Raw genomic sequence first — 19645 nt, forward strand, 5'->3', positions numbered from 1 at the left:
TTATTAAGTAAAAGTATGTTAATCGACAATGGGGGTGAATATGCTCGTTCACCCTAGGGGTGAACCTAAGAATTGTTCTATTCAAAATATGCCAGCTGACATATGCCATAACGGAGTTGACGGTTCTAAGTACTTATGTTGGGTCGGAATCAAAACCTTAAGTATCATTGTGATATTTTTGAAACTTAAAAGATAACAAACTTACAAGTAACCTTTGGTTTTGTACGATTTTCCCGGTTATAATCGGAAGGTTCTTTAGTTCTTTTCATTAGAACTAAATTTCACAATTGGTCATGGACCGCATTAGCCTTGGGCTTAATTGCGAAACCCAAAAAGAGTGCAATGTCTGGGGAGCATCTACGTCGTCGTTTTGACGTTCCAGAACATCTCTCTCTTCAGGTTCTTCTTCTTCTTCTTCAAAGCTCTTTGTATACAAACTTCGGTCTTGTAATGCCACAGCAAGAGACCCAATTCTACATCGACTAATACCCAATTTCCAAACCAAAGAGAAAGATCGGCCTCAATGCCTTACCAATTCTTCCTTTGGCCTCTGATCACTGTTCTATCCGCCTTAATCCTCAGAATCTCTCTACAAATTTTCACCGCCAGAAGCAACCGCCACCGCGCCGTCGCATTCTTCCACCCCTACACCAACGACGGCGGCGGCGGCGAGAGAGTGCTCTGGTGCGCCGTCAAAGCCATCCAGGACGAAAACCCCAACCTTGACTGCGTCGTCTTCACCGGCGACCACGACTCCTCCCCTGACTCACTCACTTCCCGAGCCGTCGATCGCTTTGGAGTCAAACTACTTCACCCACCAAAGGTACGGTGCTCTCTCTCGTACTCTATCAATATCTCTAATTCAATTTCCATTGATACCTAATCCAATTGATTAGGTGGTGCTTCTGTACAAGCGGAAATGGATCGAGGAAGCCACCTACCCGAGATTGACTATGATCGGGCAGAGCCTGGGCTCTGTGTATCTATCATGGGAAGCATTGACCAAGTTCACTCCAGCTTACTATTTCGACACCAGTGGGTACGCCTTTACTTACCCAATTGCGAGGCTATTTGGCTGCAGAGTCATCTGCTACACACATTACCCTACAATCAGCTTGGACATGCTCTCTCGGGTTCGCCAGCGGAGCTCCATGTACAACAATGATGACTTCATTGCTCGGAGGTCTGTTTTGCACGAATGGTACATTGATGATGATAATGCAAATTTAACAAATATGGCTGAGTTGTTGGTTTTTTTTGTTGTGTTGTTTTGTAGCAATTGGTTATCGCACTGCAAGATTGTGTACTACAATGTGTTTAGCTGGATGTATGGGACTGTAGGCTCTTGTGCACATCTTGCCATGGTCAACTCTTCGTGGACTCAGTCCCATATACAGAAGCTGTGGAAGATTCCGCAGCGAACTAAGCGTGTCTACCCTCCTTGCGATACTTCTGGACTTCAGGTTTGTGATTATAATTTTGTTTGAGAAACAAGCTTAATTCGGTTATGGTTAAATTTTTAGCATACCTCATGTAGTTGTTAGAAAGTGCCTTTCTTGATCTTACAAATAATTTACACAAACATCAAAGGAAAATAATAATAACTGAAGAAGGAAAAAAGTAGGGAAAATGTCTCGAATTGAAGAAAGAAGTGAAGGTAGCATAGCATGGTAGGAGTGAGGACAAGAGTTTTCGGCTAGGCATACTAGTATGCACAATTTTGATTAAAGAAGTAGATGCTGCAGGCATAGAGCTGCATAGGACATGTGGACTTCAAATGGTGGTATATAGTTCACAGTGCAGCAGCTCTAACTCTCAGGTGAATGCACTATGCAGATCTTAATGAAAATTGCCAAAAAGAGTATGGAAGGATCATTATGAGAGCAAAAAAAAAAAAAAGGGAAGGAACAAGGTTACTCATGACACCATTACTTCTGTTTTGTATCCAAAGAGTTCAGAGAAATTAGTGTTGGTTTAAATAGGAAGCAAGGAAGGTAATGATTTCCTTGTTCCTCTAGGATTTTCTCCCAATGAGAGGGAAGCTGGAATCTTAGGATGAAGATGTACTGAATCTATTAAATCTTTTGAATTACAGTAAGAAGCATGAAAATGTTGAAACTAGAAAAGGTGATGACAGTGAGATGATATGAGGCCAAATTTGAAATCTGGCACTTTAATTGCAGAAGAAAGTTATTTTAATTAAAATTTCATTTCTTTGAATTTAACAAGTGGCTGTCCACAGGTGCTTCCTTTGGAAAGACCAGCTGATCCTGCAAAAATCATATCTGTTGCTCAGTTTCGGCCAGAGAAGGTGGGCATATAAACCTTAATTGAGCACAAGGTACTAATAATTTGTGGCTCATTTAAGGAGCCTTTATTTGTTACTCCTACTGGCAAGTCCTTTTTACCTTTATCTTTCTTTTCTCAGGCACATGGTCTCCAACTTGAAGCCTTTGCAGTTGCAATAGGGAAATTAGATGCACACTTGCCCAGACCTAAGCTGCAGTTTGTGGGTAGTTGTCGGAATAAATCAGATGAGGAAAGATTAGAACATCTGAAAAATAAAGCAATTGAGCTGAAGGTGGACGGGGACGTGGAATTTCATAAAAATGTCATGTACAGGTCTGTGCCGAGGATTTTATGTTCTGCATTATTTTAGGGTCATCAACCTAATCTAGTGACATGGTTATGTGGACATCTAGAGAGCTTGTTTCTGTCCTACATCTCTTATAGTGCATTGTGTATTAACAAGTTGAATAGCTTTGGCTGGCTTGATCTATTGATTGCTTCCTAATATATGCTTGAACCATATAAGTAGACTTGGTATATTACATAGCAATAGCTTCTGGACATATTTGCTTATGGAAAGGACTTGAGTTTTGTTTTCCACTTTTCTCAGTTCGTCAAATTAGTTAATTATTGTTGGTTTCTTACTGTACGTGAAGTCAGGGTTTATAGTTTTCCACCTGTACTTCTATGTAGAAATTTACTTCAACTTTTGTTAGTTAGCTATCATGCTTGTAATCATCACCCTATAATGGATTTGTAATTGCTTTCTTAGCCTCGGGTGGTTTTCAAATCGACAGGGACTTGGTGCAACTTTTGGGCGGAGCCGTTGCAGGAATCCATTCAATGACAGATGAACACTTTGGAATAAGTGTTGTGGAGTATATGGGTGCAGGAGCCATCCCAATTGGTGGGCGTCTCATTTGTTATTTGAACTAACAACCTTTGTCCTGCCTTAGTTATATCGTACACTGATATTTTTCCCTTCATTCTTCAGCGCACAATTCTGCCGGCCCACAGATGGACATTGTTTTAGCAGAAGATGGGGAGCAAACAGGATTTCTTGCCCGCACTGTTGACGAATATGCAGATGCCATCCTCAGTGTCTTAAAGATGCCAGAAACTGATAGGCTCAAGATGGCTGCAGCTGCAAGGCGACGGGCTGCCAGATTTTCTGAGCAAAAATTCTATGAAGATTTCAAAGCTGCAATCTCTCCAATACTACCCAGTAATTCCACATAATGACTTATCACAGTATACGTGTACCTTAATAGAAGAGAATTTTCACTAGCCTTTAGTTTTACAAATTTTGTAATCCAAAGTTGGACCAGTAATTGAGAAAAAGTTGCAATTGGTGATAAATATTCTTTTTACCAGATGAAATTTAATTAGTAGTCTTGGGCTTTTTGATTGAAATTGGGTGTCAATCCATTAAAGTGCAAATGAGGGAACATTACTCTTACAGTGTGTTTGGATGGGGGAAAAAGTGAGGGAATTTAAACAAAAATAAGGATTTCCCAATTTCTTAGGACTGTTTCCAGCGTTTGGATACTTATCCCATGAAATTAGCAATTTCCACGGGAAAAAAATCGTGGAATTTGAGGGCGCAGATTCCTGACTTGAATTCCTCTCAAGGTAGGTGTCATTCTTCAATTCCATCCCAGCGGGAAATCTCATTTTCCAAAGCGCCAAAATCAAAACATGCCGCGCTAAGTTTTGATCCAAAACCACTCTATATAAAGCCACAAAACTTGCAAGACCTGGACTCTAAAATTTGCGATTGTTCTCATATCTGAGTTTTCTTCTGCTGCTAAAAAGGTGGGTTCCAATCCATATCTTCTTATGTGTAATTGTTTTATGTATTGAAATTTAATTTTTCAATGGGACTTTGATTGTGGCTAGGTTTTGCAATCGTTCTTGTCGTTGAGTTTTCTTCTGGGGACCCTCTCTACTACCGCTAAAAAGGTTAGTCCTTTTGTTGTTTTGTTTTGTATGTCTGATTCTTTTCTTTTGCTTTCTCTAGTCTTCCGTGTGCCTTGTTCTTTTGAAGTTTAATTGTCTGTTGGATTGCTTCTTGATACATTTCGAGAAACAAAATAGCTAATTTATGTATAAGGTTACAATTGAGGTAAACTACCGGGTTCCCATTTTGTCATATTCCACTTTTAAGTTCCTTTACGTATGCTTTGCTAGAGTTTGATAGGCCTTAGGTATTGCAAATCTTCATCTGCTTATGTGCCTCCATCTATTTTATTTTTAGTTCCTGCATCAGCGGGAAATCTGCATCAGCAAATTGAGCACATATAATTACATAAAGAAGTGGTTGTTTTCTATTGTTTTCATTCTCATAAATTTAATTGCTGAGAATCCAAAATAGACATAGAGAAGTGGTTGTTTTCTATTGTTTTCATACTCATATATTTGTATATTAAAACGGTAAGATCCTTTATTGTTGTATTCTCCTTTCTCTGCATATACAGATCGTTCTTTAACCAAGTTGAGAAGAGATAATTGAACTTCATGAAATATAGATTGTATTAGGAACTTCTGTATGCTAATGTTTACAAATTGATATGTGAATATTCTGTGAGTACATAGATCAGGAAGACAGGACCTTGAATGCTTGCTATAGTTTGATTCATTTACTGAGTTGTCTATATCTTTCATATACTGAAAAGGACTATTGTAAGTTTTGATTACTGCATTGTAAGTGGGGAGTGTTTATGTTTCAGATACTGAGCATTGTCTATATCTTTCATATACTGAAAATGACTATTGTGAGTTTTACATTTTCATTGCAGTATTGATTATGGTATTTCTTCAATCAGTTTATCGTTTATTTATTTGATTCGATTTAAATTCCATTGACAAAAATTAATCCAAACACTAGAATTCATAATTCTTGTCATTTTAAAAATTCTACATTATGAAATCCAAACAATGGAATTCTCAATTAATGGAATTTAAATTCATGAAATTGTAATTCCCATGATTTTAGAATTTCTGTGGAAATTTAAATTACTCTATCCAAACACACTCTTACAGAAAAATCTAAATTACTAGGTTCTTAAGCCCGAACCGAGCAACAAAACCTAACCCTAGAATATATGAAGAATCCTTAGCCACCACAGTTTCGTGGCCTATATTTTGAGAATGTATGAAAGTACTAGTCTATACATTAAAACTTTGATAAATTAATAATTTCAATTAAATAATAAATATCTCTCATCGGTTCTATCATAGGTGCGACTCCTAGTTCACCAAGGATTAGTGTCTGATAAAAAGCACTAGCTAATGGAGATCTAGTCTCTGTAAGTTGAGAATTTGGTTAATCAAAGAGTTTCGGGATTATGATGGCGGACTGTAGGAAACCAAATTTGCCAGAACTTCCCATTGACATTTTTGAATTGATTTTATCAAAATTATCCCTGAGGTACAAACTGCGTTTGAAAGCAGTTTCTCGTTCCTTCTACAACGCTGTCGACTATGTGTTACAGACGTTGTCCTCATCATTCACTTGCTTAGCAGAACCTGTAAAACCATAGTTACATGCTCACAACATATGCATAACAATCATAATAGGTTTAAGGCTTACCTTCTGCAATTACTGTCATGGATTCCATCTTATGCAGCTGCTAAACACGATCACTGAATATGGTCTTCTGTTACTTACCAACTTGCTTCTCAATGGACAGAACAATATGCAATAGTCGTGGTAGTAATCAGGGACCAATTCATCTGTATATATATGAGACTTAAACCTCAAGAAGCTTCCCATTAAAGCATTCCTTGTCGGTTTAGGTTTCACTATTAGATTCCTAATGTATCACAACTTGTAGCCTTTCTTGTCGACTAAGCAATGGATTACTATCCTTAATGAATTGATACACTATTCATTAAGTTACTAGTATTGATTTACTGTTTGTATCCATGTTAAACTAGGATTGATATTAAGCTAATCATCAATTACTTTATGATGATATGTGTTATGTCCATATTTGATCTTACAATCTCCCCCTTGGACTCACACATATCATGCTCGATGATTTGCACCAGAGAACATCAAAACCTACTTAACTTACTGAAGTGCGCGCCAGATAACAAACTCAAATCGAAAATCCATTCCAACATGGTCAGATCACAGTTACTTATGCAGAGCAAGAAACAGTATACATTTTAACAAAAATGCAGAGTTTCAAAACCACTAACACAAGCTTCTGCAATCCACATATGTTCAACCAGAAGTGATACAATATATGTTAATGTGTATCAACAAGTAAACATATATTAGGTCCTACTTTATGTTTCTAAAACCAGAAACTCAAGCAAATTCACTGAACACTGATGGCTTAAAAATATTGCTTGAACCTTAACATCATGCTTCACATGATTTAAGCCATCTGATAGCAAGTATAACTTTAAACACAAAATCGATAATTTTCAGAACATTCAACAAAAACTGCAGCAATAACCAGAATCTGAAAATACCTCAAAATTTATTAATAATAAAATCTGTCATTACAAATAAGTTGTGATAAATAAAGTCAAAAGATCACAACTAAAAAATACAAGAACTCAAAAACCTTAGAAATTTAAATTGCTCCAACTGGATTAACTCTATACTGAACCTAAGCATCTAGATTAGCTAAAACTCCAATGCTGGCTATATGTTTCTGGAATGCTGCTACTGACAAGGCCTTGGTGAAGGGGTCTGCTAGCTGCGAATTCGTGTCAATGCTCAAAACAGCTATCTCACCATGCTTAACCCTTTCTCTAACACTGTAATACTTTAAATCAATGTGTTTAGAATTATTTGACCTTTTACTGTTCTTACTGAAGAAAACAGCTGCTTCATTATCACAATAAATCACAAGTGTGTCTGCCACAATGTGACTTAACACTTTGGTCTGCATCAAGAAATTCCTGATCCAAAGTCCTTCACACACAGTTTCATATACTGCAATAAATTCAGCTTGCATGGTGGAGGTTGAAACTAGTGTTTGCTTCATGGTTTTCCAAGCAACTGCACCTCCTGCTAGCATGTACACATATCCACAAGTTGACTTATTGGAGTCTGGATAGTTCCCTGCGAAATCAGAATCTGAAAATCCAACGAGTTTCAGATCCTCCACTTGCCTATAAACTAGCATGTGATTCTTTGTTTTCTGCAGGTACCTCAACACTTTCTTCCCAGCTACCCAATGTTCATGGCCTGGATTAGATTGGAATCTCGATAAAATCCCTACTGCAAAAGCCAAGTCTGGCCTAGTGCAGACTTGTGCATACATGAGACTTCCTACAAGTCTAGCATAAGGCTTTGACTCCATAATTTCTTTCTCAACATCACTATTAGGACTCTGCTTCTTGGTTAACTTATCACCTTTGGACATGGGAACTTCTCCTGCTGCACACTTCTCCATACCAAATCTCTTCAAAACTTTGGTAATATAATTCTGTTGAGACAAACCAAGTAGTCTATGTGCTCTATCTCTTTTAATCTCAATGCCTAGTACATAGGATGCTTCTCCTAAGTCTTTCATGTCAAAATTCTTTGACAGAAAGCTTTTGGTGTCTTTAAGCAGTTTAATGTTACTGCTAGCCAAAAGTATATCATCGACATAAAGTACTAGGAAAATAAAATTGTTCCCAACTGTCTTCAAGTAAACACACTCATCAACAAGATTCTCTGTAAATCCAAAAGTAGAAATCACAGAATCAAATTTCTTGTACCACTGTCTAGAAGCTTGTTTAAGGCCATAAATTGATTTTCTTAACCTGCATACTAAGTTTTCACTTCCAGCTTGCACAAAACCTTCTGGCTGCTTCATATAAATCACTTCATCTAGTTCACCATTCAAAAAAGCTGTCTTAACATCCATTTGGTGTAGCTCCATATCAAAATAAGCAACTAAAGCCATGATTATCCTAAACGAGTCTTTTGTAGAAACTGGAGAAAAGGTCTCAGTAAAATCAATGCCCTCCTTTTGTGTAAAACCCTTGGCAACTAATCTTGCTTTATGTCTCTCTACATTGCCATTTGCATCTCTTTTGGTTTTGAAAACCCATTTACAACCTATAGGTTTCTGATTTGGGTCAGGTTCAACTAATTCCCAAACTGCATTTTGACTCATGGAATTAATTTCTGCTTCCATTGCTAGCTGCCATTGATGAGATTCACTACTTTCAATGGCCTGGTTAAATGTAGTTGGATCATTGTCCTCTGCACAATCTATTTCAATTTCTGCTTCTTGCAGATAAACAATGTAGTCACTATCTTCCCCCCCATAAGTTGGTTTTCTTACTCTCTGTGATCTTCTAGGCTGAGGGTTGTCAGTTACGTGGTCAGTTACCTGACCAGTGACAGTTACTTGGTCAGTTACTTGGTCAGTGACATGACCAGTGACAGGTACTTGACCAGTTACTTGGTCAGTGACATGACTAGTTACAGGTACTCGACCAGTGACTTGGTCAGATACTTGACCAGTTACATGGTCAGTGACTTGTCCAGTGACAGTTACTCGGTCAGTGACATGGTCAGTTGCTTGACTAGTTATAGGTACGTGATCAGTTACTTGGTCAGTTACTCGACCAGTGACTTGATCAGTTACTTCTTGTTCTAAAGGCAATGCTACGCTTATATTCTCATCCGACACAATTTCCTCAAAATCTGAGGATAAATCCTCAAGGTTTGTATTGTGAACTTTTTCACTTAGAAACTTTACTTGATGTGTTTCAAAAATTCTAGGTGAATGATAAGCAGAATATAATTTATAGCCTTTAGATTTATCTGGATAACCTATAAAATAGCAACTAATTGTCTTAGGATCAAGTTTATTCAAGCTTGGATTATAAATCCTAGCTTCTGCATGACATCCCCAAACATGGCAGTGATGAAGACTAGGTTTTCTGCCACACCAAAGCTCAAAAGCAGTCTTTTCTATAGCTTTACTAGGTGTTCTGTTGCAAATATAATTTGCAGTTTTTAAAGCCTCACCCCACAGAAATTTAGGCAAACCTGTTGTACACATCATACATCTAACCATGTTCAAAAGAGTCCTATTCTTTCTCTCTGCAACACCATTCTGTTGTGGGTTATAGGGTGTTGTATATTGAGCTTTAATTCCATTGTCTTGCAAAAACAAGGCAAATGGACCCTTTTGTTGGCCGGATTCAGTGTACTTGCCATAGAACTCACCCCCTCTATCTGATCTCACTGTTTTGATTTTCTTTTCTAGTTGGTTTTCTACCTCAGACTTAAAAATTTTAAAGGCTTTCAATGCTTGTGCCTTTTCTGAAAGTAGATAAATATAACTGTATCTAGAAAAGTCATCAATGAATGTGATAAAATACACATTCCCACAGATAGTTTGATGCCTAAATGGTCCACATATATCAGTGTGTATGAGTTCTAATAAATTTTGGCTTCTATATGCAGTCTTCTTTCTAGTATTAGTTATTTTTCCCTTAAAGCATTCAACACAGTCTGTTAGATCAGAAAAATCAAGTTCATTTAGGATGTTGTTTTTCACCAAAATTTTCAGTCTCTCTTTTGAAACATGGCCGAGTCTTCTATGCCATAAAAATGCAGACTTTTCATTTAGTTTGGTTCTTTTAACACCTGTTAAAGTGCTAGTACTGTTGGTGTTATTTTCAACAAGTAAAATTTCTTGTTGAGCCATTGAACAATTTAACTGTAAATAATCATTCATAATAACACCAGAACCAATTTGAACAGAATTTTTAGAAATAAGAATTCCATTACTATCCATAACAAGTCTACAACCAGATTTTACTAAAAGAGAAACTGAAACCAAATTCCTTCTCATGGAAGGTACATAAAAAACATTGTCCAGAACTAATAATTTTCCTAATCCTAAATCGAGCTTTAAGGTTCCAATAGCCTTGACTGCCACTCTCATGCCATTGCCTACACACAGGTTCACTTCATCACTTTTTGGGATTCTCCTCCTTATGAATCCCTGCAAAGAATTAGTAATATGAATAGGTGAGCCTGAATCTATCCACCAAGACTGTGGTTCAACATTTATAAGATTAATTTCTAAGGAAAAAACTGTATTAGAAAAAATCTTACCCTTTTTGGCTAACCAGTTCTTATAGCCAGTGCAGTCCTTTTTCATGTGTCCTACTCTTTTGCAAAAGTAGCACTTGAACCTGAATGGCCTGTTTTCCTTGGCCACTGCAGCTGTTGAACTCTTAGTTATGGCTTTGATAGGCTTGAGCTTATTCTGGGGCTTTTTCCTTTTAGGCTTCTCAATAAGGTTAATGGTCGTAGCAGGTTCCTTTTCTTCCTTGATCCTAGATTCCTCATCCACACAGATGGATATAAGTTCATCTAAAGTCCAGTTTCCCTTTTGTGAATTGTAACTGGTTCTAAGATGACTAAAACTGTTCGGCAAGGAATGTAGTGCATAATGCACTACCTGCTCATCCCTAACCCCCATCAAGAGTTCCCTAAGTCTGCCATTTATATTGATCATCTTCATAATATGCTCTCTAACTCCCCCTGAACCCATGTACTTCAAATCATGAAACTCTTTAGTCAACCTAGCTGCTTCAGCTTTTTCACTTTCTTTAAACTTAGCACCTATGTGTTCCAGAAAATCTGATGCTAGCTCGGGCTCTTCAATACTTCCTCTGACAGTTTTAGACATAGAGGTTCGAATGAGGTTCTTAGCCATTCTATTGGATCTATACCACTTCTTGTAAAGATCAGTTTCCTTCTTAGTGCTCTTTTCAGTTAACTCTTCAGGTTTGTCCTCAGTGAAACAATAATCTATGTTCTCATGCATTCCCATATAGTTCTCTACAGAATCTAGCCAAGCTCTATAGTTGGTTCCAGTTAACATCAAGACACTGTTCAAGTTCATGTAAGAGTTACCTAAGGAGCAAAACAAAATTCAAGTGAGTTCTCAATTTTGTAAAGAAAATTAATTTTAAGTTTTCTGTGTTTTATTTAGCTTTAAGCAACCAAAACAAGAACATACAGAAAACCTAAACACCATACTTGCATTCATGTCAGTCCATAACAAAAACAATATTAAGCATCACTTTTGAGCAGAAACTTAATATCCTGGAGTTCTTTATCAATATGCCATGTTCAATGAAAACAAGTTATCCAAAGAAATTTATCCACATCTTTAGACAGAAGAAAAATTTCTAAGTATCCGTATTTATTTTCATCAAGCATGCATACTGCTGTTTTGTATTCTAAAACCATACTTAACCACTTCTTTGGAAGATAAAACTGAAGCATAGTTTTAAAACACAAAACACAATTTCAGTTTTGTTACTCGATCAGGTATAGTTACTTGGTCAGTTGCTTGGTCAGTTACTTGACCAGTTACACGTACCTGATCAATGTTTTCTGCCAACATCAATGAAGGATGCTTTGTGCATCATAATCACTTATGCCAACAGAAAACCACAAAACATATGAGCTCTTTTACTTTACATTCTATCCAGATTCATCCTTGTAAGAAAATTAAGCTCTTGTATCTGTCAACTTTAACGTGTAAACAAAATCTGGGAGATTTCTGTTCTTCATACAATTTTACACAATCACAGATACAATACCATATCATCAATCAATTCAACATGCATATTCAAGCATAACCAAAATTGATTCGATTCCAAGAATCCACAGAACAATCAAGAAATTGTAAATTTCATCCGGTCACCATCTACTCTAACCTAACGCACGCCGGGAATGCTTCTAGGGTTCTTGAGCACAATCAAAACTTAATTATCATGCTATGAATCGAAAACAATTTTCACAGAAAAACCTGTTTTTGCTTTTTCCCCAATTTGCTGCTTAAAAAATCATAGCGGAAGCGTGAATTTTATATTTAACCAGATGCAGCAATCGACTTAAGTAACTTACCTTTGATCAGGTACCTGACCAGTTACTTGGTCAGTTACCTGGTCAGTTACTTACTTGGTCAGATACCTGACCAGTTACATGACCAGTGACTTGGTCAGTAACCTGATCAATTACTTGACCCGTAAAGCAAAAAACTCTTAAAAAATTTTATGTTTGTTTTTCAAAACCCTAAAACGATTTTTCATATTTGTGAGCCTATGCTTTGATACCAATTGTAAAACCATAGTTACATGCTCACAACATATGCATAACAATCATAATAGGTTTAAGGCTTACCTTCTGCAATTACTGTCATGGATTCCATCTTATGCAGCTGCTAAACACGATCACTGAATATGGTCTTCTGTTACTTACCAACTTGCTTCTCAATGGACAGAACAATATGCAATAGTCGTGGTAGTAATCAGGGACCAATTCATCTGTATATATATGAGACTTAAACCTCAAGAAGCTTCCCATTAAAGCATTCCTTGTCGGTTTAGGTTTCACTATTAGATTCCTAATGTATCACAACTTGTAGCCTTTCTTGTCGACTAAGCAATGGATTACTATCCTTAATGAATTGATACACTATTCATTAAGTTACTAGTATTGATTTACTGTTTGTATCCATGTTAAACTAGGATTGATATTAAGCTAATCATCAATTACTTTATGATGATATGTGTTATGTCCATATTTGATCTTACAGAACCGCCATGGCTCTACCTTGGCATCGATGGTCATGGCTTTCGTTTTCAAAGTCTTCATCAGGAATTCAAGTTTTACCACTTGAATCAGAACAACATGGCCCAGGAGTTTCGCGATCACGTTTGCCTTGGATCGTCCAGAGGTTGGCTGCTTCTTTTGAGCAAAACCCTAGATTTAACGCTCTTGAATCCTTTATCCGCAATTCAACTTCCACTCCCTCCCAGTACCACTTTTTACAGACTTCATACTGGATACTGATTGCTTATATTATCGTGCAAGGTTTAGCACATTTAATGTATTGTCTTTGCAACCTTCTCTGGTTACAATCATGTACAGTGGCAAACGCTTTTATGCAGGGCCATACAGCATTGCATTTTGTACAACAGATGCAGATGGTAAGTGGACAAAGCTGGATGAGCGTGAATGGTACTTAAATAATTGTTGCCATCATGATCAACTCTATGCATTACGGCAAGACATCAGTACGGTTGAAGTATGGGATTTCTCGACTTCCTTTCCCATTAAAAAGATGGAAATCCGAGCGGATCATGCGCTTGGGGAACGAATAAACTATCATCAAACATGGCGGCAACCATGCTACATAGCCAAAACAGCAGAAGATCTACTCCTTATCGAGTTTATTCAGAAAAATTTGTGTTTTTAAGCTGGATTACAATTCCGATGGTAGCTACAGATGGATAGAGACAGAGTCCATTGGCAAGGGTGAATTGTATTTGAATAGGGACCAGTCACTACTAACCTCAACAGCCGATGATGCTTCAGAATGCAATAGGAACTCAATTTACTTCACAGACTTGTTGAATTCCGGCAAAGGTGCCCTTTGGTTTATTTGCGTATAGTTTAAGAAAGAAAAAAGAAGAAAAGGTCCAAGACTTGGTATTTTGGATGCCGTATGGATCTATTTTGTTTGATCCTAATCTTTCATTCTTTCTTAGGCTTTAATTGAGAAAAAGTTGCCATTTCAATGATTGCAATTTTGTAATCTAGTAGAAAGATTTTGGTTAGAAAATGAGAACAAGAGATTTTAAAAAGTGTGTTGTAATCCACAGTTTCGTATGAGGGTTTAGGTGAGGAACCAATGGTTGTGGACGATTTTTTTTTTTTTTTTTTTTTGTTAACAAATAATAGAACTAGTTATAGGGAAGATAACGAGTGAGGTCAGGTTATCATGGTTGCACACACTACGTAAACGTGTCGCTCGAATTTCAATTTGCCCTTATAATCGTGGTTTTTTAGATGGATTTTGGAGATAACCTGTACGTAATTTAATGATTTAATCGAAGTCGAAAGACCTTTGGGCCCACAAACTATTGTCGGGTTGGGGCAGGCAAGGCTCAAACCCAACCCAAGCCCAAACATAGTTTTCTTTAGCCCAAACACTTTCTTTCGGAGTTTCGGGTTGTGGCGTTGAAATGGATCCAGCCCAAGTTCTATCCTTACAAGAGTAGGCGTGCTAGGCACGCGCTAAGATAGGCTGTGGTGCCATCAACTGATCAACTTCTCATCCCCTTGGATTACAGACCATCCACTCCATTGCACCACAACACAGACACAGTAACTCTCTCTCTCTCTAATGGTTGGGCCGTAGACGACCAGAAAATGGCTGTTTCATTCAACTCAGTACTTGGCTTCAATTCTACGGTAATTCTATGCTCCTTATTTCCACCATTTGTACAAACTAACCTCATTATCATGGTTGTGTTGGAAGATTGTCAATTGGGTGTATTTCTATTATGAAACTTTGGAATGAGCAGCCATGGATTGTTTTGTATTGAAGTAGATATTGGGTGGTGTTCGAAGTTAAAACTAAACAATAAAGGAAGAATCTTGGCTCAAGAATGGAACTATACATAAAACTAAGCTCAAGAATGAGTCTTGGCTTTTGTTTTGTGTCTTGAGGTTTGTAACTGTTAGGTCCTAATATCATACTTGTACTATATAGCTGCTTAATTTGCTTTGAGACAAAGATTCTGGCAGGAAAGGAAGGTTCCTTGGTGATTATGGACTGAGTTCCTGAAATTTACTTTGGCTGAACTAATATCACTCAAAAAGAAAAATTCAGAAAACCAATTAATCTTATCCTGAAGGTTGTTTTGGTTCAGATAAGTTAATTCAAGTTTTAAGGAAAATTAGGGCTGTCCTTCTGTACACATGTTATATTCCTATATCTTTATGTAGGCAGTAGGTACAGTTTTTTTGGTTAGTTATGTACTGAACAGTTCTGACAAAAAGAGAAGTACTCTAGTCCAGTAATCAGGAGGGTAAAAATTTCCAATCTTTTTACCTTTTGGAACTTGGTGTGCTTTTATGAATGGAGATAGGCTTCACTAGTAGACTTGATCTTTTGATGTATGCAGCAAATGCTTGTGTGTGCGCTATCAACTATGTTGTATTAGTGGAACAGTTCAGAAAACTTAATAGATGATTGTTCGAAAAATGGTTCTGCTTAGGGCAATTGGTTTTATATCTATATGAAAGGCTAAAATCTCTCTGTTTATGGTTATTGGGTTTTATGTGATCTATATATAAGTTGGCAACTTCTGCTTGCATTGATAATTTACAATAGTTTTGTACTCTCTATTTGAAGTTACAAGCCAAGTACCAGAATGTGTCAAGATTTTCTGCTGGAGCTTCTACACCAACAGTCACACAATTCACATCTTCGTTTGGAACATTTCGGTCAAGAAGGCATATAAACCAAAAAAGATGGGGTTTATGTCTTTCCGTTGCAGATAGCAATCAGCTTACCACAGAAACTGGTGATAAGGCTTCTGAAACCACTTCAACTTCTCCTTCTGAGGATCCATTACCAGCTGTGAGTTCTTCATCTTTGGGTACTTCTGCCAATGATAGTCAGTTCCAAACTAGTGCCATTGACGAGCCTAGTTCTCAAACCTCTAAGGCTTCCAATGGATCATCGGTTAATTCAAGTCAGAAACAGGAGGAAGCATCACCTCCACCAAACTCGCAATCTAAATCAAAAAGATCACCACTAACAGCCAGGGAGAGACTGAGGGCAGCCAAGGTTCTCAGCCGTTATAACACGGAGTCAAAGCCAGCTAGAAAGAAATCAGATAGGAGCAAGACTGTACTAGACGCTGCTAGAGCGAGCGACGGTGGGAAGAGAAGATCTGGACTTCCACAGGCCCCTACAAACATTTTCGACGACAGCAAACGAGGAATGCCAAAGGATGGCCTAACTTGGGATTTTCCAGGGGGTGCTGATTTGTTTCTAATCGTCTTCTCGTTTGTTTTCATCAGCACGGTGATGTTTGCTACCACTTACTTTGTCTGGAAAGTTGGTGCCATCCATTTTAATGAAAATTGAGTTGAAGAAACTGCGATTGGCTTAGTTTCATCCAATCAATCCACCTTGATGCATCTCAACATTTTTGACAAGATATACATGTCAATGTACAAAGATTTGCACGGTCAATATTTGTATCAGTTACTTGAAATTTACTGCTCCTACACTTTTATAGCTTTGTTTCTTTGAAGTGGAAAATATGATAGAAGCTATTAAATTCCTTTGAACCCTGCCTTGATTCTTTACCTCTACTGATTGAAAACGAACCATTTTACGCAAAATCTAGGTGAGCCTAATTTGTGTACTAGCTAGATTTCTCTGTTTGATCCAACATTCAAAGAACAAGGCCATGTGTATATCATCTTTATCGTGCTTGTGTACTTGTAATCAGTCACATGGTTCATTGTTATCATCCATGAACAGAGTCACCACAGTAGACTAAAGCTTAACCGCTTAGCCATTCGTCGATTTAATCATGGCTCCTGCCGACGATATAATTTTGCAGAAATTGTTGAAGGAATGGGACCCGAAAAGACTGCTGCACTTGATATTTCGATTTGGTGTAGACACCACACAAATTATGAGAAGAAAATGGGAACTCTGCAAAGCGAGTGGTTGATCAGATGTCGAATCAATCTTTAAAGTCCTCTTTATGTCGAATTACAATGTTTGAGTGAATTCGAGGGCCCTATATATCTCCGGCCGGTGATTTCTTATTGAAGCCTTTTGTCAGGTTGTGGAGTACAGCACAGGAAGAAGACAAACCAAGCCACTAAAACTGGTGGCAACTTGAAGCTTCAACGCATACAAGAAATTTTTTAGTTGGATTTGTGAAGATACAAAATTGATAAGAACTTGTCCTCTTCCTACATTAATTAATACATTATTTGCGTTACCATTCACAGTCTAATAACATAACATACAAGATGAGTATTGCAAAACGAAGAATAATAGAGAGGTTCATAGTGGTTCCAAGGTTACTACCTTAGATACTTTGGAATGCATACCCCAAAGAAGATAGTACGGGAAGAAAAATGATGCATATCCTGGAAACAGGCTTGTTCTACCAGTACAAGAGGTTTTGCCCCAGTACATCAGATGATACAACTCATCGAACGGTGCAAAACCATATTGGAGAGTGGAATTTTTCTGTGTTTCTTGGATTTCAGACGGCATCTAGTTCTAGTATATTGAAAATCTACTTGTCGGGATATCAATCCCTAAGTTCATGATCCTTGTTACTCACAAGTCACAACTATTACCAAGTCAATGTATAGACAACAGTTCCTATACAATTATTTAGTGTAGTATTTCTATGTCATTTTCACTCTTTTCATTTTTATCCAATTTTCATCAGCAATATTCGCATTTGTGCCTTGGCAATGCATAACTCTCTTTCTTCTAAGAGCTAGCACTGTTATTTGTACTGCAACTTTCATTGGTTGAGACGGTCACTTTCTGAATTATGTCATAAAATCTCAACAACTATATCATTTTCTAAACCCAAATCAAAATACAGTGAAATTAAACTGGTGATTTGAGAAAATACAGTAGAATTTATAGTGTACTAAGCAATAAAGGAAAAGAATTCATATTGAAATGACAGGCAGATACTGCCAAGAAGAATTTTCATTTGACAAATTAAAGGGGTTTATGGATAACCACTAGAAATCACTTTCAAGATGTGGAGATCACACATTATTTTCTTAGTGCAAGGAACAGTAGATCTTGATTGTATGAAATAAAAGGGGCAAAGAGGGGTGGGAGGTTCTAACTTTTGGCCATGGAGAAATGTTATTATGCTGAAGGGCCAAACTGGGTTAATCAGCACCAGACTGCAACAGCAGTGAGCAATGAGTCTTCTTCTTTCCAAGTTCCATGGCCTCATGTGAGTCATGTTTCTAAGCCTACTCAATTCCAGTTCTCTGGACGGTTTCCACCTTCATGGTCTTCAACGGCCGAAGGGATTGCCGAAGAAGATAGAGCTGCGAGTGCTTCTAAGAGCCATAGCCAAGCCGAGAAGCGGCGCAGAGACAGAATCAATGCGCAGCTTGCAACTCTTAGGAAACTAATTCCCCAGTCTGACAAGGTAAATTGATCTCATCTCCCTCTCACACACCAACATGGAAGATCTTGCATGCGACCGTTTTATATAATCCGTGTCTTAAGTTTTGAAGGAGTCGCATGTCAGTTATATGACCAAGGTTGTGAGATAGAGGTTGTATGCATGCATCGATTACACTTTTCATATTTGCTACTTGAATAGTAGGTTTATCATCTCTAAAATCTGTTTGTCACAATTTTTGAGTGAAATATATAGCTTACAAGTGGTTTGATGCTAGGCTAGCTTTAGGTGTGTGTTTAATTATGTACATGTTCAACGCATTAGAAACTGATATGGAACCTTGATTTGATTGTGAAGATGGACAAGGCAGCTCTATTGGGAAGTGTGATAGATGAAGTCAAGGATCTTAAGCGAAAAGCTATTGAAGTGAGCAAAGCCTTCATGGTTCCAACTGAATTTGATGACTTGACTGTTAGTCAATGTGATCCTGCCCGTGAGGGTACTCTTATAAACTCCACCAGCATCAACAAAATCAAGGACAATAGTATTATGATAAGGGTATCTGTTTGCTGTGATGACCAGCCAGAGTTGTTCACGGAGCTCATTCAAGTACTCAAACGCCTAAAACTGACTGCAATTAAAGCCGATATTGCCAGTGCCGGCGGCAGGATCAAAAGCATTTTAGTCCTTTGCTCCAAGAACAGCGAAGAGGCCGTCTCCATAAGCACTCTCAAACAAGCTCTTAAGTTGGTCTTAAGTAAAATCGCTGAATCATCCGTAACCCCAAATTGTCGAATTAGAAGCAAGAGGCAGAGGTTCTTCTTGCCCTTCCAATACCCAAAGTAGATTTTTCTCAAGATTCTCGAGTCCTTTGGTGATTTAATGTGTTGCAGTATTACTCCCTATTGCTCATTGTGTTCTTCCCCCGGGAGACATGATTCAATTATGCATTGTATGGACAGGTGGAATGCACAAGGTGTGAGACATAAGACATAAGGCAGTAGGCACGATATATACTGATCATCATATTGCTTCCCTACCACATGAAGAAGTGGAGTTCATTCTAGGACCACTTATTTTTTTGCTTCATTGAGAGCAACTATGCCTTTCCTCATCTCAACATCATTAGAAGATTGAACAACAAGTAGGTGATTTGCTTAGTTCATTATCTTCTAAGAAGTTTTGCTTTCTGACAATTTTGCATAAATTGTGATGGAAATAAAAGAACAATGTTATTTGCACTCTTTATTTCTTGTTATGCACTCTTTATTGTTTATATAAATTTAAAATAAAACTCTCAATTAAAAAAAAAAAACAAACAAACAACTTCACACGACCATTTCTACTCAAAATTGTGGATTATAGCACACGAATT

At 37.6% G+C, this 19645-nt stretch overlaps 3 protein-coding genes across 3 annotated transcripts; all 3 read left to right on the forward strand.

The window, feature by feature from the left end:
* The first annotated feature begins 331 nt into the window (after positions 1 to 331).
* LOC133714863 (GDP-Man:Man(3)GlcNAc(2)-PP-Dol alpha-1,2-mannosyltransferase) lies at positions 332 to 3648 on the forward strand. Its single transcript, XM_062141123.1, has 7 exons — positions 332 to 823; positions 897 to 1183; positions 1277 to 1463; positions 2243 to 2311; positions 2429 to 2622; positions 3087 to 3196; positions 3284 to 3648. The coding sequence occupies exons 1-7, from the start codon at positions 524 to 526 to the stop codon at positions 3526 to 3528; spliced, it is 1392 nt and encodes a 463-aa protein (XP_061997107.1). The 5' UTR covers positions 332 to 523; the 3' UTR covers positions 3529 to 3648.
* Positions 3649 to 14372: 10724 nt separating this feature from the next.
* Positions 14373 to 16432, forward strand: LOC133715105 (uncharacterized). The gene is made up of 2 exons (XM_062141465.1): positions 14373 to 14539; positions 15486 to 16432. The coding sequence occupies exons 1-2, from the start codon at positions 14498 to 14500 to the stop codon at positions 16224 to 16226; spliced, it is 783 nt and encodes a 260-aa protein (XP_061997449.1). The 5' UTR covers positions 14373 to 14497; the 3' UTR covers positions 16227 to 16432.
* Positions 16433 to 17933: 1501 nt separating this feature from the next.
* LOC133718640 (transcription factor bHLH51) lies at positions 17934 to 19514 on the forward strand. The gene is made up of 2 exons (XM_062145509.1): positions 17934 to 18294; positions 18628 to 19514. Exons 1-2 carry the CDS (start codon positions 17989 to 17991, stop codon positions 19114 to 19116), a joined length of 795 nt encoding a protein of 264 aa, XP_062001493.1. The 5' UTR covers positions 17934 to 17988; the 3' UTR covers positions 19117 to 19514.
* Positions 19515 to 19645: the final 131 nt, after the last annotated feature.

The sequence above is a fragment of the Rosa rugosa genome, chromosome 6, assembly GCF_958449725.1.
Source record: "Rosa rugosa chromosome 6, drRosRugo1.1, whole genome shotgun sequence".
Lineage (NCBI taxonomy): Eukaryota > Viridiplantae > Streptophyta > Magnoliopsida > Rosales > Rosaceae > Rosa > Rosa rugosa.